The 22956-nt window shown below is 37.9% G+C and overlaps 1 protein-coding gene across 7 annotated transcripts in view; it reads left to right on the top strand.

Moving 5' to 3' along the window:
• Nucleotides 1-22956, top strand: part of LOC134754192 (protein AF-10) — a 168543-nt gene that overhangs the window by 122358 nt on the left and 23229 nt on the right. For all 7 annotated transcript variants that reach the window (XM_063690334.1, XM_063690330.1, XM_063690335.1 and 4 more), the window contains 3 exons: nt 3801-3902; nt 13327-13363; nt 16858-17029. In XM_063690334.1, the coding sequence (XP_063546404.1) occupies nt 3801-3902; nt 13327-13363; nt 16858-17029 (311 nt within the window). The remainder of the gene's footprint in view (nt 1-3800; nt 3903-13326; nt 13364-16857; nt 17030-22956) is intronic.

The following is a 22956-nucleotide window of genomic DNA, read 5'->3' as shown; positions in this document are numbered from 1 at the left end:
GGCAATTAGGTTATTAGACTACGTAACGCCTGAAGATCCAATTTTATACAGTTACAATCCCAAGTTAGAAGTACCTATAACGAAACCGGAAATTGAACAATGCATGCGGCGTAAAGACATGACACCTGGCTGTGACAATATATCCTACTCAATGATTAGTAACCTCCGATAACGGTAAGGTGATTTTATTATCGTTATATAATCAGTTTCTTATGTCGGGGTTCGTTCCCTTACAATGGCGGGAAATCAGCATCGTTCCGATACCTAAACCGGGCCGCAATCCACAATCTGCAGATGCGTTACGGCCGATTTCAATGATATCTTGTCTTTGCAAGGTGTATCATAATATTTTACTTAAGCGAGTTGAATGGTTTATCGAAAAAAATAACTGCCTATCGCCTTGTACAACCGGTTTCCGAAAGTGTAGATCAACAGTAGATAGTCTGGCATCATTAGTCTCCGATATTCAAGTAGGTATGTCAATCAATTACCCTACTTTAGCGTGCTTCATAGATATTGATAACGCGTATAATCACATAGATTTAAAAAGTTTATTAAGCGTGATGGTTCAGATAGGTATAGCCGCTAAAATTTGTCGGTATGTCTGGGATTTTTTTTAAAAGAGGATACTTACGATTAAAACGGATGATATTTGTACAATTTCTAGAACAACCGGGATCGGCTTAGCCCACGGGGACCCGTTCTCACCTTTGTTATTTAATATTGCGACTATGAACATATGCAAAACTGTAAAATTAGTAAACAATAATATTCATATTTTACAACATGCGGATGATTTTGTTTTATATAGTATATCAAACATTAAAAGATGGCGTTTACGAGTTGCAACCAGTGCTAGATACTTTTGCTCAATTGTTGTTCGATTTGGGCTTAGACATATCCATAACTAAAAGTAAAATCTACATTTTTAGACGGGGCTATTCACGAAATACCGTAATTCTTAAAATCAACAATAAACCGTTAGAAGTGGTAGATAAAATTAAGTATTTGGGTTTATGGCTAGAGAAAACTCTGAATTGGAATAAACATATTAACGAAATCATAGAAAAAAGTTTGAAATTATTAAATACGTTTAAGATTTTAGCAGGGCCACTTTGGGGTGTCCATCCGGATAATTTAAGAAGGCTATATATTGCAACCATACGCAGTAGGCTAGACTATGCTTGTTTTTTGTACGGAAATGGGCACAAAAGTACTTTAACTAAGTTAGACCGGCTACAAAATAGATGCATGCGCACAATTGGAGGCTTTATTAAAAGCTCGACAATTCACGTAATGGAATCCGAACTTAGTCTTCCGCCTCTACATATACGCAGATTTTATTTAGCAAGTAAATTTTGGCTGAAAATGAAATCCTATGAGAATAACATAGCAATGGACAAAATAGAACAACTGTCTCTTTCAACGGGAAATCTGTATTGGAGACGTAAGAAAAAACCCTTATTAAGTCAAGCTGACGAATTGTTAGAGAATACCCAAATTCATACTTCACGTCACGTCAACTCGAACTCTTTACACTGGATACCTGGGTCAGCAGCGTAGATTTTTCTAATGCAATTTCTCTGTATATTGAAGGTGTGCAAAATATCAAAAAAGAGGTTGGACGTTCATACCCTTAAGGAAACATGTAAATTATTTTTAAGGAGAAAGTACCCTGATTCCTATTTCATCTATACTGATGGATCTAAATGTGCAAATGGTGCAGGTGTGGCGATATTTGACCCTCAATTAAAAAGTTGTGTAAAACTTCAAATAAATAATAATATTTCTATTATGTACATTGAATTGGTAGCGTTGGCAGAGGCGATTGCATATGTCGAATCATTTAAGACCGGATTTTTTTTTATATGTACAGATTCTAGGAGCGCTTTACAATATATGGCTCGATGCACCTCGAATTTTCGAGGAGCACCGATAGCCTACACTATTCTTAACAGTTTAAATAAATTGTCGGGGTCAAGTATCAAAATACAGTTGCAATGGGTGCCATCTCATATAGGTCTAACGGGAAACGAATCTGCTGATAGATTTGCTAGGGAAGCTATCACAGAAGGAATAGTATGTAATTGTTTACCATACCATACTGACTGTCTAAACATGGTATGTTCTAAATGCCGGGACTTATGGAAGGAGCACTTCGACGAGAGGTCTCAGAACAAAGAAATATGGTACAGAACAATTCAACCTAATCTGTGTCAAGTGCCATGGTTTAGAGGATCTGGTATGAGTAGGTTAGATATCATAATAGCCCTCAGACTTCGATCTGGACACATTCCACTTAATAGCTTTGCTTTCTTGATGCGCAAGAGTGGTACTCAAAACTGTAGGGAATGTGGGACGAGAGAAGATGCTACTCTCATTATGATGGAATGTATCCGAAACGAAGCAGAAAGGCAAGCTTTTGTAATTAAACATAAAATTAACAAATTGAATGTGGGTACATGTAATGATATTTTAGCACACCCTTTGTCTAAAACAGCTAAAGATTTATATAAATTAGTTAATTTAGGAACTAAGCGAAGGTAAATTTGTGATTTTGATTTGTAACAATGGGGGTGCCATCATCAAATATGATAAAACCCCTTTATTAAATAGATAAAAAAAAATGTGTTTCCTAGCATTTCCCTCTATACCTTCTTATTGCTTGGCCTAATTGAATCTTAGGCTTCGAAATTTTCAGTCGCCCCTCGTAATGTGACTTACTCTTTGACGACACATGCTGCTAGAGCCCGACTGTGCTCTACAGTATAGTGTGACTTACTCTTTGATAACACACGCTGCTAGAGCCCGACTGTGCTCTACAGTATAGTGTGACTTACTCTTTGACAACACACGCTGCTAGAGCCCGACTGTGCTCTACAGTATAGTGTGACTTACTCTTTGACAACACACGCTGCTAGAGCCCGACTGTGCTCTACAGTATAGTGTGACTTACTCTTTGACAACACACGCTGCTAGAGCCCGACTGTGCTCTACAGTATAGCGTGACTTACTCTTTGATAACACACGCTGCTAGAGCCCGACTGTGCTCTACAGTATAGTGTGACTTACTCTTTGACAACACACGCTGCTAGAGCCCGACTGTGCTCTACAGTATAGTGTGACTTACTCTTTGATAACACACGCTGCTAGAGCCCGACTGTGCTCTACAGTATAGTGTGACTTACTCTTTGACAACACACGCTGCTAGAGCCCGACTGTGCTCTACAGTATAGTGTGACTTACTCTTTGACAACACACGCTGCTAGAGCCCGCCTGTGCTCTACAGTATAGTGTGACTTACTCTTTGACAACACATGCTGCTAGAGCCCGACTGTGCTCTACAGTATTGTGTGACTTACTCTTTGACAACACACGCTGCTAGAGCCCGACTGTGCTCTGCAGTATCATGTGCAGTGATCGGAATAGGCACAGTATAAATACCTGCCTATTGGTAGAACAAAAACATAAAGTGGAGACTGTCTTGCGATAACATACTAAGTAGATAATATTGTTATAAATACGGTAAAAAACAATGCATTCCTCGTTTTGTCCAATACAATCAATAGGCGTAAAGTAAAACAACAATACCATCCCTAATAATTGATCGGAGCAATGTTGAGCCGAACGGAGCCGTGTTTGCCCGAAGCGAGGAGGTTCGCACCCCTGCTAGTTAGTAACGTAGACAAATTTAATGTAAATGTCACGTGGTAAACTTAGTAAAGTTGGCATGGACTACCAAATAGTAGGTAGGTAATTAAGACAGACTTAACAACCGCAATGGTTTGTAATTTCCGCAGAGTCGGCGGCACAAAGCCTGGCCAGCATTCGCCGGCAGCCGCAGCCCACGCCGCCGCCTATCTACCAGGAGACCATTAAGGACTCTCCGCCGAGCTCTCCCAGTAAGTGGTTTAGCTATCAAAACAAAACAACTATTCCTAAACACTAACCTCAAACTTGTATACATTTTATTTAAACTATTGGCTCTGTGAGCTGTAGACCTCGCGAACCCCCATGGCTCCACCATTTTTAACAAAAATACAAAAACTGAATCTACAATAAAATGCTATTTTATCTTTGTTTTATAGTGGTGCGTACATAAAATTGTAGAGATTTATCGAAGTGGCCACTGTGCTTCAACAGGGGCAGCACCAGCACATGATGCAAACATCCATATAGTAGGGTAAGTTAGGGCAGCAAATGTATGGAGTGGTATGCACTTTAGTCGCAGGCGATGCCGATGTGAAACAAAGCTTATTTGGCCCGGTAGCCACGAGATCGTACCATGCGTACCCCCAAAAAAGGGGGGGTGAAAGGGTCAGCTCCCCAGGTCCAATCTGTGCTAAACATCTGCCTGCTCTTGGCAACTAGGGCAAGTTATATATCAATTTCGTATAATTTAGGGACGAGGGATTCATTTTTGAATTAAATATTATAATATAACCATTCCATACAAAAACCGGTCAAGTGCGAGTTCGTTTAACTCGCGCACCGAGGGTTCCGTACAAACTTTCAATTTTCTCATGTAAATAGAATCACGAAAGACGTGACCAGAAGTATACCAAGCGCAATTGTGTACAGCGCCATCTATCGGTAAATTAGGTAACTAGTTTTTTCAAGGACACTGAACCTATTTCAACAATTTTTGTTTTATTTGAAAGAAGGTATTTTAATATTTTTTTTATAACCAAAAACTAGGTATATTTAATATTGAAAATGTATTCTTGGAAAACCACATAACAGCAATGAAATTAAATTAGTTGAAGATTACGGTAAAATATGAACAATTCGGAAAATTAAAAGTTTTGCCAGGCATATTTATATTAGAATTACATATCTAAATATAAAAAAAAACATTAAAACTACGTATTATCTTAACAAATTAAAACTAAACTAAACTTAAAATAAAACTACTTAAAAATTTAAGTAATATAGAAAAATACCCACCTATGAAAGGTCCCCCAAGTCTGTCCCCTGCGGAAGGGTACCCATGAGGCTGGCTACATTACCCCGCTGGATGGCTATGCCTATTCTTTGCCCTAGGAATGAGCCAGCCCTAGGGTGACCCGAGGTCTCCAGTAGTTTTTTTTAATTCGTGTAAAAGGTTAAGGGCGTCGCAGCTCCACGGCCCTAGTCGGGTCTCTACCGCAAACGCCGCAAACATGTGGTTTATTGAGAGACCAGCATATTTGCGGCGCTTTAGGACTTCAGCCGCTGCCGCCGCTCCGCCAGCCTTTAGTGACGCCACGTCACTAGGCTAGATGGGACGGCGCTAGGGTGTCTACACATGTGGCATCCCAGATAAGCGGCCGCCCATTCTTCCATGAGATGAGAGTTATGCCATCAGGCCTCTTGCCATCGTCGCGCGCCAGGCCTGTGTGGTTCCAACGCGGCTGGCACGCCCACGCTGACAAGGGCCCGACGGATGACATCGTTAAGGCTGGCATGGCGGGACAGACGACCGGCACTCCTTCGGCAGGAGAGGCCGTGGGGGCCCTGACCGTCAACTTCAGTTCCGCAGGGACAGCGGTGGGGGACAACTATTTCGGCACCCAGGAGGCCGACAGCCAGTCTAAAAGAATTGTTGTCTAATAAAGTTGCGCAGTTACTAGAGGGGATAGCGTGGAGCCAGAATCCGGATTCGTGTAAAAAAATTGTGATTATATTTTTCCTGTAATATTAATACTTGAATTTACAACTGCGATATCAAACATTAAATATGATATAATTGGATTGTCTGAAATAAGACGAATCGGTTACAATATTTCAGAAGACGAAAATCATATTTTTTGTTATTACGGCGAAACCAAAGGCTTATATGGTGTGGGCTTCTTAATAAAAAGACACTTGAAACCACATTTAGAAAGCTTTGTTGCGGTGTCTGAAAGAATATGTATTCTAAATTTGAATTTCAACGAGATTGCTATATCAATTATTCAGGCGTATGCACCTGCAGCACAAGCGACACCGAAGCTAACGCTTTTTACAACCAACTGAACCGAGCTCAAAAGTCATGCGCTAAAAATGTAATACTGATGGGCGATTTTAATGCTCGCGTTGGACAGCGTCAAAATGGAGAGACACGCGCATTGGGTCCATACTGCTACGGTAAACGAGACTTACGAGGTGAAAAACTGATACAACATGCACTGGAAAATAATCTGGTTATTATGAACAGCGTATTAAAAAGAAAACTTCTAGCATGTGGACATGAATTTCGCCAAAAAACAAGAAAAGCCAAATTGATTATATTCTAACAAATACAAAGAAGAAATTTACCAACATTGATATAATAGACAAATTTAACTTCTGCAGCGACCATCGACTAATTAGAGGAACTTACAATATATGTTGGGCACAGAAAAGTAGAATTAAATTCAAAAATAAAAAACAAAACTTGAGTGACATTACAACAGAAAAAAAATTCTTAGAAAGTGGAAAAAAATATCGAAAGCTTAAAAATTTATGAGGACCAAACAGTAGAGTCTTTTTACTCAAAAATTAAAAAAACAATTACAGAGAACTTAAATTTCTCTACTAATTTTAACGCCATACCGAAGCAAAATAAGGTTATCTCGGAAAATACTCATGCTCTACTTCAACGCAGACAAGTTACAACATAAAAAACCGCGGTCCAGGGAAGAAAAGCAAGAGTTAAGTTTTTTATACAAAACAGTCCATAAGCTTATAAAAAAGGACTACCAAGAGCATAGGCTCAACATATTAGAAAAATACTTTGAAACGACTGGAAGTATAAAAAAGGGATTTAAAGAAATCAACAAGTCTAAGCAATGGATTGCTATGTTAACAGAGTCACATACTGGAAACAAACTACACTCAAGAACCAAAATTGTTAATACAGCGACAGAATTTTACAGGAACCTTTACTCCCAAAGATGTACTAATACCGCTCCAGATTTAGATAAACCTGCTCAAGTAACAAACACAGCAAGTATAGAAAGATTCACCGATAGCGAAATATTGAAAAAGATAGAGTTATTGAAAAGGGATAAGAGTAGCGGTCCTGATGGAATCACAAAAGAACTAATTAAAGCCGGTAGAATCCTGCTAACACCACACATAACAGCTCTTTTTAACAAAATTTTAAACTCACGAACAATCCCGATTGAATGGGCAAAATCGGACATTATTCTATTATACGAATCTCAAAATTCACGGAGGAGTACCAACCAACAGAGCAAGCTGGGTTCAGAAAGGGATTTTCTACCATGGATCACATTCAGGTTTTAGACCAAATAATAGAGAAGTTTCAGGAGCAAAGGCGACCCGCTCTACCTCGCTTTTATAGATTACGCTAAAGCGTTTGATTCGATCTCACACACCAGCATGTGGACTGCTCTAACTAAATGCAACGTGCCGCTGGAAGTAATAGAGCTCATTAAAGACATTTACTCTAAAAGCGTTAGTAGAGTTAAGTTTAAAAAAATGGGCTCGGGAATAAATATCTGCAGAGGAGTAAGACAGGGTGACCCCTTGTCGCCAAGAATATTTATAACCGTTTTACAAAATATAATGAAGAACCTAAACTGGTCTAACAAAGGCATAAAAATTGAAAGAAAATATTTAAACAACCTACGATTTGCGGACGACACTGTACTTTTCTCTACATCAGCCGCACAGCTACAATCAATGATCGAAGACGTCTACTTTGTAAGTAAAAATATAGGTCTAGAACTGAACACATCAAAAACAAAAGTCATGACAAACCACGATCGGGACTCTATCAAAGTAAATAGTAATACTCTTGACTACGTTGAAAAATACATCTACCTGGGCAAACAGATATCCTTCAAGAAAACCCGGCATCTGGATGAAATAGATAGGCGTGTTAAAATATCCTGGAACAAGTACTGGAGTTACAAAGAACCGTTAAAATCAAACCTGCCACTGAAACTGAAAAAGAAAATCCTGGACTCATGCATATTACCATGCCTTTCTTACGGATGTCAAACGTGGATCTTCAATTCTTACACGAAAAATAAAATTAACACATGCCAAAGAAGCATGGAACGGAGCATCCTAAACATTCAACGTATCGATAAAAAGAAAAACATAGAGATAGACAAAAAACATAAGTAATTGATGCTCTGACATACTGCAAAAAATTGAAATGGCGATGGGCGGGTCATGTAATAAGAATGAATGACGACAAGTGGACAAAGACTGTGACAGCGTGGCCGGGTCCAGAGAGAAAACGAAGGCAAGGAAAACCATTAGAAAGATGGTCAGATGAAATTACTAAAATAGGAGGAAAACACTGGATTGAAGAAGCAAAAACTAGAGATACATGGAAGGAGTTGGAGGAGGCCTATACTCGAGAGAGGTCCTTAATATCTAAGACATAATTTATATACCAAATTGAAAAATTAAATTATATTAAAATAATTGAATTATAAATTATATTAAAATCAACATAATGAAAAAATGTTAAAAATAATTATTTTGTAGACATACAGTAAATTATAAGAGAAATATCGAATTAATAGTGCATGCATAACTTATACTTTATATTTTAAATTCTAAATAATTTACTGTACAGTAATATTGTAACGATATTAAGGAATAAACGGCTTTTTTATTTTATTTTATTTATTTATGATATTGTTATTATTATGTAAAAATTTCAAAAGTTTTCGTTGGTAAACTTCGGAGATAAGGGAGGGGGGGGGATTGGTATATTTTTTTTACATTTTGTTTCATAAATCAATTTATAAAAACAAATAAAAAAATGTTTTGTAATGTTCAATTCGAGTTCTTTCTAATGATATCCCACTCGACCTAGTAAATAGACTTAGAACTTCTGCCCCCTCTTTATATTGAGCATTTTTCATAATTAATAAAAATAAAATAAAAAAATTACACATCCAATGTGTTAAAGTTAGCGCTGTTTATATCTATTCCAAATTTCAAATCGATAGCTTAAGTAGTTCTCGAGATATTTAGCAATGTGACAGACAGACGGACAGAGGCAGAGGGGTTCCTTTTATACCTTTTCGGTACGGAACCCTAAAAAAGCGATTATTGTACAAAAATGAATGTTATGTAATTTTTTGTGACAATTTTGGCTGTTACAATCACAATATGGCGATTAGCACTATGTAGCCCATTTATTCTCCATTCTGAAAAATACAACTTTTTACGTAAAAAAAATTATTTATAGCGCGTGGCGGTGACGATTTCTATACAGATGGAACTATGGCAAAAGTCAAAGATTAAAAATATTTACAAAATCACTGAATTAGGTGATTTAAAGTATGGTTATTATGTTTTAATGCTTGTTTCATGCATTTATGCCACTTTTTGGTACAAATTTGTTGTTTTTATTTTTCTTCCATACAAAATTTCTCAACCCTTAAGGGGTGATTTTATGAAAAAAAAATTATCATACACTTAAACCTGTCGTATTTAATTGATGTTGAAATTTTCACTTTCATATCTTCAGCGGTTTAGATTGTATGATGTCCGGAAGTAAGCAGAGTAAGGTAGTTTTGTTAGATATTAAAATGTATGGAATATTATTAAATAAAATATCTTTATAAATTAGTAGAAATTAAAGAAAATGGAACTAAAAAAATTACATAACAAATTGTTTCCATGTTTAAGCATTTTGCGTCAAAAATGTGACAGTTGCGTAGGAATAGGCTCCTTCAATAATTGTCTACAATTTCTTGTCGGACTATAACTCAAACATACGTAGGGCCTAAACTACTGAAAAAAATAAGCTGAAAGTTTGAACATCGATTTATTAGGTATGTTAGTTATAAAAAAAATTAACTCTTAAGGGGGTGAAATGGGGGGGTGAAAGTTTGTATCAATAAAATGAAAAACGATAAATTTGTACCTCAAAAGGGCAAAAACGCATGGAAAAATATTTAAACATTATATGTATTCTTTTGTAACGCCAAATTCAGTGTTTTTAATCTTTGACTTTGGCCCATAGCAGAGAATAAGTAATAGTATTATCATACAGAACGGCCACGCATCGCCCCGCCCCGACTCGAGTTACCTCGCCCCGCGACAGCAGATTGACGGCCGTTTGCCGGCCGCTCAGTACTATTTTTAAGCAACTTACTCACACTATGACTCGTGACGCGTGTACAGACGTGCCGTTCACACATAGAAACGAAAGTGATTTTTGATGTATAGCGTGTCCGCCCTGTGCCCATAGTTCCATTTGTATGGAAATCGTCAATGCCACGCGCTATATTTTTTTTAGGTAAAAAAAAAAATGTATTTATGTCTACTGTAGTGATATTTTCCAGAATGGAGAATAAATGGACTACATTGTCCAATTTTTTAGGGTTAAGGGTTTAGGGGTAAGGTTAAAACGGGACCCTATTACTAAGACTGCTCTGTCCGTCTGTCTGTCTGTCACCAGGCTGTATCTCATGAACCGTGCTAGCTATCACGGTTTATGAGATACAGCCTGGTGAAATTGTTGAAATTTTCACAGATGATATATTTCTGTTGCCGCTATAACAACAAATACTAAAAGGTACGGAACCCTCGGTGGGCGAGTCCGACTCTCACTTGTCCGGTTTTTACATAACATTTTAATTTTTTGTACAAAAATCATTTTAGAGTTCCGTACCCAATGGGTAAAAACGGGACCCTATTACTAAAGACTTCGCTGTCCGTCCGTCTGTCCGTCTGTCACCAGGCTGTATCTCATGAACCGTGATAGCTAGACGTTGAAATTTTCACAGATGATGTATTTCTGTTGCCGCTATAACAACAAATACTAAAAACAGAATAAAATAGATATTTAAGTGGGGCTCTCATATAACAAACTTGACTTTTTTGCCGTTTTTAGGTTTCCGTACCCAAAGGGTAAAAACGGGAACCTATTACTAAGACTCCGCTGTCCGTCCGTCTGACACCAGGCTGTATCTCATGAACCGTGATAGCTAGACAGTTGAAATTTTCACAGATGATGTATTTCTGTTGCCGCTATAACGACACATACTAAAAAGTACGGAACCCTCAGTGCGCGAGTCCGACTCGCACTTGGCCGGTTTTTTGCGTAATGGTACGGAACCCTTCGTGCGCGAGTCCGACTCGCACTTGGCCGGTTGTTTTTTATGTAAAGGTATAATAATTATTTCAGAAATGAATTCCTCGTCCCAAAATTATACGAAAATGATATATAACTTGCCCTAGTTGCCAAGACCAGGCAGATACTAGCACAGATTGGACCTGGGGAGTTGACCCTTTCACCCCCAAGATTTGGGGGGTAGGCAATGTAGGCATGGTATGTTTTCGTGGCTACCGGGTCAAATCAGCGTTTGACCTAAGGAACAATCGTGCCAAGCGGCATCGCCTAAGACTAAAGTGCATACTCGCTGCACTTACTTACCCTACTAAGGGCCACTTGCACCTTTACCCCGGGTTAGTGGGATAGTGCAAGTAGTGCTTATACATCCATCTCCTTCGCCGCATAAGTGCGTCCTTTACGTTTGTTGTATGACGTTAGGTATTGACATAACTCAAAACTTAACAGTAGATAATTTAGACCAAAATACTACGTATTTCATCAATAATTGTATATCGATGCCTTGTTTTATCAATATAACGTTATGTATTAAGAGATACTTATTCGTCATATTAGCAAATCATTCATAAACATCTTTAAATCAGATCACAATCCGCCAACTTGAAATTTTGGTTAAGCAAGGCGGTGAACCAAAATTTCAAGTTGCCGCATTGTGAAATCACGTTTTATTTTATCTTCCGACTTTAACTGCGTTTTGTTTTATTAATTTTGATGATTAGATTGATTAGTATTTTACTTCTTTTCTTCTCTTCAACTCAAATATTTTTTAAATAAAAATAATGTTTAAATACGTTTATCTGTCAAAAATATGATTGTTGTGACAAGTCGACTGATGTTGCCACTATGTTTCGCGTTTTGTTGAAAGTTTATTACCTTTAGAGTGACTTGCAAAAAAAAGTTTATTTTCCAAAATCAGAAATGTCCTCAACATTAAAATATCTAGAGTTTTGAATGATTCACGGTTAGTTTCACTAGACTTATATTGACCGGGATATAGACCAATGACAATGGGTCAAGAACAATGACGTTAGCAAGTCAGCTATTCCTCAGCATCTCCTTGAGTCGGGTACAAATCACTGGATCGAGTTGCATAGTCCCAAGGTCATTTCGACAGAACGCCACTATATACCAAGATTGGTAATAGTAGGAGATACGTTACATATGGTCGACCTTCACCGATACGTCTGACGGATGACTTATATTTTATGAAAGAAAATATGTTCCTGAACATAAATCAAAAACTTATTATCATAATGTTTGTTAGACGGTTTTAACGTATATTTTATATAACATAATCTTGTGTTGAAAATCGGGGACAGATTTCGTTCCTTTGTGTTACGCTATTTCACGCGTTTGAAGGAAGAATATGAACACATGCGTTTATTCACACTTCTTAAAAACTTTCAACCTACGCCGGCGCAAACGCACGCGTCATCAGCTATTTGGTTTTCGAGCAATGGTGAGAAAATGTGTTTTATTTGTCGCAAAAAATTGGAAATTTGGATAGCAGTTAAAAGTGATAAGCTAACCGTTTTCTACTACTGTTTTCACATTGTTCTATAGATAAATTACTTGGCTATCGGCATGGTATTTGCGGATCCCTGAATTCGACGCCACTTATTTTACACGCGGTGAAACATATTGCGGCGTCGATTTTGGCATCCTTTGTGTGACGTAACACAAAAAACAAATACATTTTCTTCATTTTTGTGTTACATTTTTGCATATTTGTGTTACCTACCCTTTTTTGCAATTCACTCTTTACAGGCTCGAAATTAGACACGATATCGAACATTTTTACCGTAATAGAGGGTTTTCAATGAGCTAATGTACAAATATACATTTAGACTAATCATAGACATCAGTTTAGTATTCGTGCCCCGAGTTAGCACACGTACAGATGTAGTGCATAATTGACGTTCGTATTTGTCATGCTGCTTCAGTGAACCTCAGTACTTTTTGAAACGAGACTGACTGAAATAGCAAGACACGTTCGTACGTTTCCGTGAAAATACGGTGGAAAATAATTATGCACTACATCTCTATGCAGATTACTTTGAATTTTTGAAGAACAAAGAGCGAGAGAGAGAAGAGAAAAAGAGCCACTACGAGCTGGTGTGGTGAATAAAAAAACATACAGCTGAATTGAAAACCTCCTCCTTTTGATATAATGAAGTATACCTAGGTTAAAAAAGCTTTACATCAAAATTGAGTTATCGAAAATGAGTTCAACATAATTTGTTCTTTTTAAGGTTCTGAAAGGCCGCTGAAACCTAAGTTAGAGTCAAAGTAAGTAGAAGTTGATATTTTTCAGAAGATTTAAGTTATTTATAAGTTAACTAGTTTGCTAACTCTTTTAAGTCCTTTATAACATGCTCTTGAAATAGAGGTTTATGGATTAGTAGATTGTAAGATAAGGAAGACAAATGTGGTGTTTAACAGGTTATGACGCGTGAAGCAAAAGGTGTCAAAATAAAAAATAACCCACCAAACATTTTCATGTAAAATGTTTCCAAGACGAAACCATAAGGCTCGCACTGTCAAAAAGTTATCAGATCTCTTGTAGAGCCAAGCTTCTAACTCTACAAGTCCTAACTTCACAAACTCTACACCTTAGGCCGGATCTACACTTGTAAGTTTTACTCACGTAAGTAACTTACGCAAGTAACTTGTGGTGAATTTGCAAATGTAAACACCCTCGTAAGTAGCTTATCATATTTTTTTCCTAGTTACGATTGTTGTAAAAAATTATAAGTGTAAACTGCCTTGAGGTTGCTCACGGAAGCATTTCTCGACCTATCGAATTGGATCGATAAGTAAAATTATTTACGTAGGTCTTTGCTGTGAAATACTTTAAGCAAACAAGAGTCTGGTTGCCATCTGAGGTGGAAAAGCTAATTATTTCTTTTGAATGATTTGTTATTGTTATATGATTTTTATTGTATGTATGTTAGTTTGTATCAATGGGCCTTAGTTGCCTGAGTGTGATATTTCATTTAGACTACAAAAATTAAGACTATAAAAATCGGACTCGGTCTCTGGACATTAACATTTTAGAAAATATTTTGATTTAATTTGATTTATTTATGTTCACCACAGCTATGTACTTTCCTTTGATTATTTCGATTTTTTTATTATTTAGTTAGGAGCATTCAAAAATTTGTATGCAATTTGTCTAAAACATTAATAGTATTAATACAACTCCAGAGGAAATTGTGAGAAAACTGCAAAACTTAAGAGGATATAGCCCATAGCTAAAACTAGAACTTCGAAGTGTAACCAGGACAGGAGTCCCTCAGCTGGTGTAACTGCCTTTCAAAATGTTGTACTGTTTTTGAAATTAATAGTGCTATATTGTACCTACAAGCAAAATTTCAAAACCTGTCGGATTTCATTGACCAAATTACAAAATTGATTTCGGCAGGTACTCCATTCTTATATAACTCAAAAAAATATTTGGAAATGGGCCTTGTTCCTCTTTGTTTTCCATCCAAGCTTTTACCCAGCACTCTCTTTGTTTGCTACTTTGACTTTTTAAAATAATATTATGCAGCTTCTAATTTGACTGTACGTCATGAGGTGGCATTTTAAATTCTGATTTCGGTAAGTATGGTGTAAATGAGCTTGTTATAATTTACGTAAGTAAATCTCACAGAACTTTTGTAAGTATTTCTTACTGTAAATTTATTTTTAGGTGTAAACGCAGTCGTAAGTTGCTTACATAAATTTTACGTTAGAAACTTACAAGTCTAAATCCGGCCTTAGTCAAAATATGTGGCGTGGCCGTTTCGCTACCGTCACATGGGCGTAAGATGAAAACTGTATTCAAGATTCATTATTTTTTATCATACAATAGTTCTTGTAGTAACGAAACGGCCAAGCCACATATTTTGACAAAGGTGTAGAGTTTGTGAAGTTAGGGCTTGTAGAGTTAGAAGCTAGGCTCTACAAGAAATTTGATAACTTTTTGACAGTGCGAGCCTTATGGTTTCGTCTTGGCAACATTTTACATGAAAATGTTTTTGGTGGGATTTCACTTCTTTTTGTAAGTTGCTTATTCTCTAGCCGCCCAGAGACCCATAAAAAGGTCTCCTGTTCCGTTCTAATTTGAATCTTCGTTTTGACAAATCAAAATTGCATTTGTCTTGGCAAGTTTTGACGTCTGGGCGGCTAGAGGTTATGACAATTTTTCATCCCTTTATTTTAAAGGGTTAATTTAGGGGTGATTTACTAAAAATCTTGAAATACGTATCTGGGGGCATCTTTTATAGAATCTGATTTTTACTGATTCCCCATACAAACTACAACCCCCCCCCCCTTTTTCCCCTAACGCCGTTTTCCACCCCCTTTTCACCCTTACGGGGTGATTTTGGGGTCGAAAAGTATAATATTTCCACATGACAAAAACTATTTACATACTAAATTTCAACTATATCGGTTCAGCGGTTAATAATTCCCCATACAAAATTTTACCCCCCTGTTCATTTTAGGAGCTAAAAATTTCAAGTTTTAGAGTTTTTTTGTTGTGTACTAAGACTATCTTACATACCAAATTTCAGCTTCCTAGGACTCCAGGAAGTACACTAAAGGTTTTGATGATCTTCAGTGAGTGAGTGAGTGAGTCAGTGACGAAATCGCGGTTTTTTATATATGAATAAAATCTAAAGTATAAGAGCTATACACTAGAGCTAGAGCACTATTGACATCATATCCCGAGAATTTCGTTTATCTAGTATAATCCAAACCCAAGTTGCGAGAGTTCAAAAAAACGACGAAGCGCTTCGAGAAAAGGTAGGTAGTGCCCTTGCGCTTCGCTTTGCTCGTCTTGGCGGGGCACTGCCGTGCCCCCAGATAATAATAATGCCTCAAGGCGTTAAGTCCGCCATTGTGTTTTTAAATTTGTGCAATAAAATTTAAATATATAAATAAATTCCCGACAGGACTCGAACCTCTTATACAGGGTGTACTTAGCCATTGGACAAAGCCGAAATGTACATATGCATTAGGGTATTTAGAATCAGTATACCAAGTATCATAACAACCGGTGTAGCGGTTACGAAGAAATTAACAAATTACGATTTTTTACTTTGGGGCAGCCAAGTATGTGTTATTAGCTCCAGAGGTAATAAATAGTATGAAACCTTCTTCGACCTTATTGATTATCCTTTTTTATTTATGACATTAATAAGATTCTGACTTTTGACAAATGTCATCATTGACGCACATTTTCGAGCAAGTTGTCAAAAACACTGCCAATAATACAGTATGTTTCTTTTTGTTGTCGATCATTGGAATTAATTTTTGTTCGATAAATTTTTTTTTTTCCTTTTGTTCTAATTAAAAAAATATTAACGTTAGAGCATTCCTGAGAAGTAACCCTACGTGGGATTTCTGGGTTTGTCCAATGGCTTAGGTCACCCTGTATAAAACTATTATATTCTATATAAAACGTCGGTGTTAAGGCCCAGTAGGTTCTTCTCTCGAAATGGATGTACCCCGAGCACGCACCGCGGATTAATATTTTTTTTTGTGTTTTAATAAAAAAAACTAACTGCTGAAGCATAATATTTCTCATTTTTAGAAATAATTTATATGTTTTTAGGCTTGTGCATAATTTATTTAAGTTCTTTTTAGACCTATGTCCGTGATTTTTTTCTATTGAGCGAAAGTTAAAAACTCAGGATTGGAATCGCTGAAGTCCCTAGAGAAAGGCCTTAAGATTGCTAATAAAATTTTTGGCAACCGTATTGTAATCATAAAAGCGTGGTGTTATATTGGTCCAGAATGGGCGGCGGGTACTCGGCGCCGCACATGCTGGGCAACGAGCTGAACCCGGAGAGCGGCGCGGCAGCGCGCCTTCAGGAGCAGCTGAGCGCCGAGCTGGCGGCGCACGCGGCGGGCGGCGCCGGCCTCGACCCGCTCGTGCCGCCGCCGCTCATCAACAAGGCGGCCCCGGTAATATACAACATAGGGAATGCTCCCGTGAATTCCCGGTACTGGCAGTACCGGGAAATCCCGGGAAATTTCAACTTTTCGGGTACCGGTTCTGGTAATGAAAATCCCGGTTCTTCGGTACTTTTCGGTACTGAAAAGTTAGTAAAGTAAACCGCATTAATCACTTTAAAATTTGGCGCCTAATCTCCGTAGCACCCGTGTAGTACTCTCGGCAGTCTCGGCTGCCCAAGGTTTGTCCCGCTCGGTATTTCCCGGTTACGATTTGGGCTTTGGCGCGATAACTACATTAACTACCCAAAGTCCCCAACCTTGACAGTCCGGCTCGAGTAGTCAGATAAATACTTATTACAAGTATTGTAGCTGTTGTAGTTTGATGGTCTATACATGTGAATTAAAATAAAGAAGTAAAGATTAGGGGGCCAACCCGAACGTACTTTTTGATATTTAAATTATTATATTTTTCTTAAAAAGAAAAATAAAATAATTTAAAAAGAAAAGGACAAACTACACACATTAGTGCGGGAAAGTTTTAAAAACGTAAGGTGGATCAACGAGTGCTAGTGGATTACGCAAGCATTTAAAAAAAAGGTTCATTTAATTGTCCTTGACGTGCAGCCAGACCCACAACCAGGACCCAGTACAAGAGATGATTATTTGCACACAGACGTTTTCCCAACGCCAACTACTCAAGAACGTGAAACTTATAGTCTACTTAATGAATTTGATTGTAAACCCAAAAATAACAAAAACGACAGAATTTGTCGCATGGTTCCATGGTTGCACTCGAAAGAGTTCCTTTTAAACAGTTTACCATATCTCTCGATTTGACACCGCTGTTTGAAGGTGCTGCCTAATAAATCTCCTAGCACAATCAGGGAAATTTCACTCAAGGAATATGACACAAAAAGAGAACGCCTTCGTGAAGGTCTACGAAAGTTAATGAGTGAAGAAAGAAAATATACTATTTCTCTTGATTAGTGAAAGGTTATGAAACTGTCGATTGTTCTTATGAGTTATTTATTGCTTTTCCATTTATTGATCATTAAAATAATAGTTTATGACATATTTTTTTATAGATATTGTGCGTAAAATGCCGCATTTTACGAAAATTATTGAATAAAGTAAGAAAGCTTAAGTACATAATTGTGATTTTTTACTAGTGTCGATTTTCATCATTTTGTTCTTTTCTAGGTTGTGTTTGTACTGAATTACACAAAATTGAATCTTAATTTTCAGTTTCATATAAGTAATTCATCATTTAACAAAAAATACAACAGTAAATACTCCGTACCGAAAAGTACCGAAGAACCGGGAAATCCCGGTTCTTTCCCAGTACCGGAAATGTCAGTCCCGGTGCTGGGAACAGTACCGGTTCCGCATTCCCTATACAACACTACCCGTGCGCTTCAACTTGCCCTTAACCTCCCTACACCTCCTCCTCCTCCTCCTTCTCTTCCTCTGACGCTTTATTCACTCGGCTACCACAGCTTTATAACTTTGTATGTAATTTTATAATATTACAAATATTTGGTATTAAATGGGGTTGGCAATTGTCAAAGGTTTGCATAAATGGCGCCATCATAGATTGTCCCTTTCTTTAGTTTTGTTCTATGAGATTTGGCTTAAAGGGCTGTCATCCAGGACATAAAATTCCAAAAAATAAATAAACAAATAAATATTAGGGGACATCTTACACAGATCAGCCTAGCCCCAAACTAAGCAAAGCTTGTACTATGGGTGCTAGGCGAAAAAAAAAAACAAGAATTTGCCACAATGAGGACTACCGAGATGGAGGTCTTTCAAAATGTCAAATGCATAGAAGTTTGGGGGGTTTCAAGCTTTTTTATCTTGAATTTTCACTCCTTATTCATAATTGTGGTAAATCTTTCTCCATGTGATTAATCATGGTAAACAATAGATCTAGCTCAATAATTATAGCACAATGAACAGAGCGAAAACCCAGTTGATGACCAATGGAGCAAAACACAGGGTCACGGTAGATGGGCAGGATATACAGTATGTTGATGAGTACATTTACTTGGGCCAGATAGGTTCCTTCGAAAACAGGCAAAACATAGAGGTCAATAGACGTATTGACAACGCCTGGAAGAGCTTCTGGTCCATGAAGGCGCTATTGAAGGGTGACCTTCCCCTGTGTCTCAAGCGTAAACTCATCGACATGTGTATCTTGCCTATCCTGACCTATGGTACTCAAACATGGTCATTAACTGAGGCGTTAAAGTCCAAACTCAAGGATTGCCAGCGAGCGATGGAGCGCAGTATACTAGGTGTTCGCAGAACTGATAGAATCAGAAACACGGAACTGCGCTCCAGAACTCGAGTTGTAGATGTAGGTGTCCAGACCGCTAAGGGACTGGGCTGGGCATGTCTGCCGCATGCACCCTGAAAAGTGGGCCAAAATGGTTACCGAGTGGGACCCACGGAACACCATAGATGGGACGACTTGGACGCATTTTATCCGGACTGGCGGGAAATTTCAAACGACAGGGTCGAGTGGAGGAAACGAGGGGAGGCCTTTGCCCAGCAGTGGGACACTAAACCAGGCTATTAAAAAAAATGTTATTGGTTTAAAAAAGTGCCAACTAAAGTATATGCAAAATTAAACAGGTTGAAAAAATGGCAAAGTTTGGACGTTAAAATACCTTAGTGTATATTAGAGCGTATTGATTTAATAAAAATAAGCATAGAAAAATTTTGAGATATGTTTTTCTGGACCTACATTTACAGTGGCGCCAACTGGTGAGCACATAAATGCTAGCCCTCCTTCTAGGGATTGACAGGGCAAGTTATGCTGGCGTCATCTGTTAAATACTTCGACCGGCCAGCCCCATTAAGGTGGTTCGATTTTCATACAAAATTCAATCGGCATTAATTAAGTCACTACACACTACGACATAAATATTTTTGCATTTATCTACTTTCGAATATTCGTTTGCGCTAAATTAATAGAAAAACTTTGTTTCATACAGAAATCATGCATAAATCAACGTTATCTTTTCATCTATTTTACGTATGTGTGTGTCAAAAATGTCGTGTACAAATACGTGGCGTGCGACGTTGCCACTCCAGGCACTCTATGAAGTGCCTGGAGTGGCAACGTCGCGCCGTTCCGCCGACAATTATTGACGCGAGTTGCAGTGCCGTCATGTTTAGTGCATTTTTTGTTGACACTGGCATATGGGGTTATGTTTATTGTGACTTGTCACTTCCATTGTGGAATTTGTGGATTGAAAATGATAGCAACGTCTAAATCAAGTTACAAAAATCATCGGTATTCTGGCCCGCGAAAATCCAGGAAAATTCAAAATAAAATGTTTTCCTTCATTAGCCAGAAAAAATCAGGACATCCTCACTGCAATAAAATAAAAACTTTTCTGGTGTTGAAAATGATGGAATTTTGTATATGAATGAAAAACACAATTATTACTACCAAGTAAGTAAGTGATAACTTTATTAGAATCCATATTGTTGCATCATCTTTCTTCCTATAACATTAGACATTTTGTGCTATCATTTTTCTTTCAGGTACTGGGACAACTACGAATAACAACTTATATGAAAAAATGTTATTTCTTTTGTTGTGTGAATCCATCTACACCAACAAGACATCCACTGTTGGACATAGGCCTCCCCAGGGATCTCCACAACGACCGGTCTTGCAAGACCGGCCAAAATATCGAGAAATAAATAATATAAATAAACATGATAAATATCCCGTTTTCTATAATAGTTATAATTAGAAGGCCATGCAATGTTGTTACTCACTGTACTTGAATCCAAAAAATATAAAAATATAAAAAAGTTTTAATTTTATTTTACAATTACTACTTCATTATTAGTACAGTGCGAAAAGTAGGAAATTGGCAACGAGTGGCGATAAATTGAAACACGACCGAAGGAAGTGTTTTAATCGACACGAGTTGCGAACAACGTTTTACAGTACATAATTATGGCCCTTTACATTTTCGACATATGCACGTATTGTACTAATTACCGCACTAGGGCGGTAACGTATATGTAGCACCATATGTACTAAAAATATTTTACAGTACATATGGTGCAACTTTCTCGCCCTAGTGCGTAAAGAGCACTTTTCATGCATATGTCGAAAGTTTAAGGGGCCATATGTACTTTAAAACGTTGTACGATACACGTGCGAATAGGTAATTCGCAACTCGTGTCGATTTAAAACACTCCCTGCGGTCGTGTTTTAATTTATCGCCTCTCGTTTCGAATTTTCTCTTTTCCGCACTTGTATCGTAAATAACTACTTCAAACTACAAGGGTACGATGATAGATGACAATTCAATATAATTTTGCAACATTTGGCATTTTTAGGTTATAAATTGTATGGAGATGAAATCTATCATCGTACCCTTCCAGTTTGAAAATACTATAGAGGCTGGGCAGTAAGGGATTCCTTTACTTGTAGAACTATATTTAGCGCTTTAAAAAAACTGATACCTGACACTTACAAACCTGGACTTCCTTGGGCTAGTGCTACCAAAGATAGATATAACTCCGTAATAGATAGATACAGTCTAAGGAAAAAACGTGCCTCGAAAATGAAGAAAATTTGATTCTCGTTCAGAGGGCGCTACTAGTTTTGGCCTACAGTCGTATAGATGGCGTTGACGGTTTCGTTTGTTATTTAACAATTTTAACGCATATCAGTGAAAGAACATGGGTCAAAATCATAAAAATAATGAATGCAAATAAAAAAAATCATTTATCTATATTTAAATACATTCTATCGTATTTTTATAAATCTTCATTTTTAGTTTTAAAGTGTGTCGACAGATGGCAGTGAATTTACTGGGGTTACAAAATTTACTATGACAGTACCGCTCTAGTATAAGTTACTCTATGGTGCTACTAAGAATCGTCAGTATTCTCCATCCTAATCCTAACATAAAAAGATATCCTAAAATATCGATTCCATCACGTCATGTTTTAGTATCAACAAATTTTCCCAGTTTGCGTGACGTAGTACAAAGTAAAACTTCTATACAAAAATATTTAGGACATGTTTTATATATTAGCATCAGGATTCAATATAAATATGCTAGTTATTCTGAGTTGGAAGAACCCAAAAAGGTTCTTTATTACTACTTATTGTTGTCAATAAGACGCTATTTCCATAAAGCTTCAAAATGAAATCAACCTATACGACAACCGACAACGTGGTACCTTTTAGTTCAAAACGTCACATTTTAATCGCACTTAAACTATCGTGAGACATATTTCAAAATATTTATCAGTACGGTTTTTACTCACTATTATTTTTAGTCGCTTTTGGCGACATGTTTCGGATTCTTTGGGAATCCTTCCTCAGGCACGAGTGTCCGCGGCGGTTGTACGTCGTGCACTGCCCGCGCCGCCCGCCTCGTCGCTCGTTGCGCACGCGCTGATGGGGCGGGGGCGGGGGGCGCGGGGCAGTCCGCAGATGGAGTCGTCAAGTGAAGGTCTGGTAGGGCGCCTGTTACTCCGGAGTTTTAGCATTAGGACAATCTTCCGTCCCCATACCTAAGTCAGGCAGTTGCTGCGCTCTCCAAAGGACAAGGACCCGCCGGGAAGCCCGGGGGTATACGAGATACCTTGCGATTGTGGTAGGGCGTATGTCGGTGAGACCGGAAGGAATGTCTCCACGAGGTTGTCGGAACACATACGCAGCGTTATAGGCGCGTCCCATTTCATTCGTTTCGATAAAGCGAGATTACTGGTACGGGAGAAATGTTTTGTGCCGCGTAAGATTCGCGAGGCGATTGAAATTGCACGCCGCCCTAATTACAATCGGGACGGAGGCTGGATGTTGCCACCTGCATGGAAGCCTATAATACCTAGGGTCAAGCGGCAAGTGTGTTGTGACGATCGCGGGGACATAGTGAGTGCAGTGTGCTTGACTT

The sequence above is a fragment of the Cydia strobilella genome, chromosome Z (genome assembly GCF_947568885.1).
Source record: "Cydia strobilella chromosome Z, ilCydStro3.1, whole genome shotgun sequence".
Classification (NCBI taxonomy): domain Eukaryota; kingdom Metazoa; phylum Arthropoda; class Insecta; order Lepidoptera; family Tortricidae; genus Cydia; species Cydia strobilella.
Note: the sequence above shows the minus strand (reverse complement) of the source record. Positions and strands in the feature narration are given on the sequence as shown.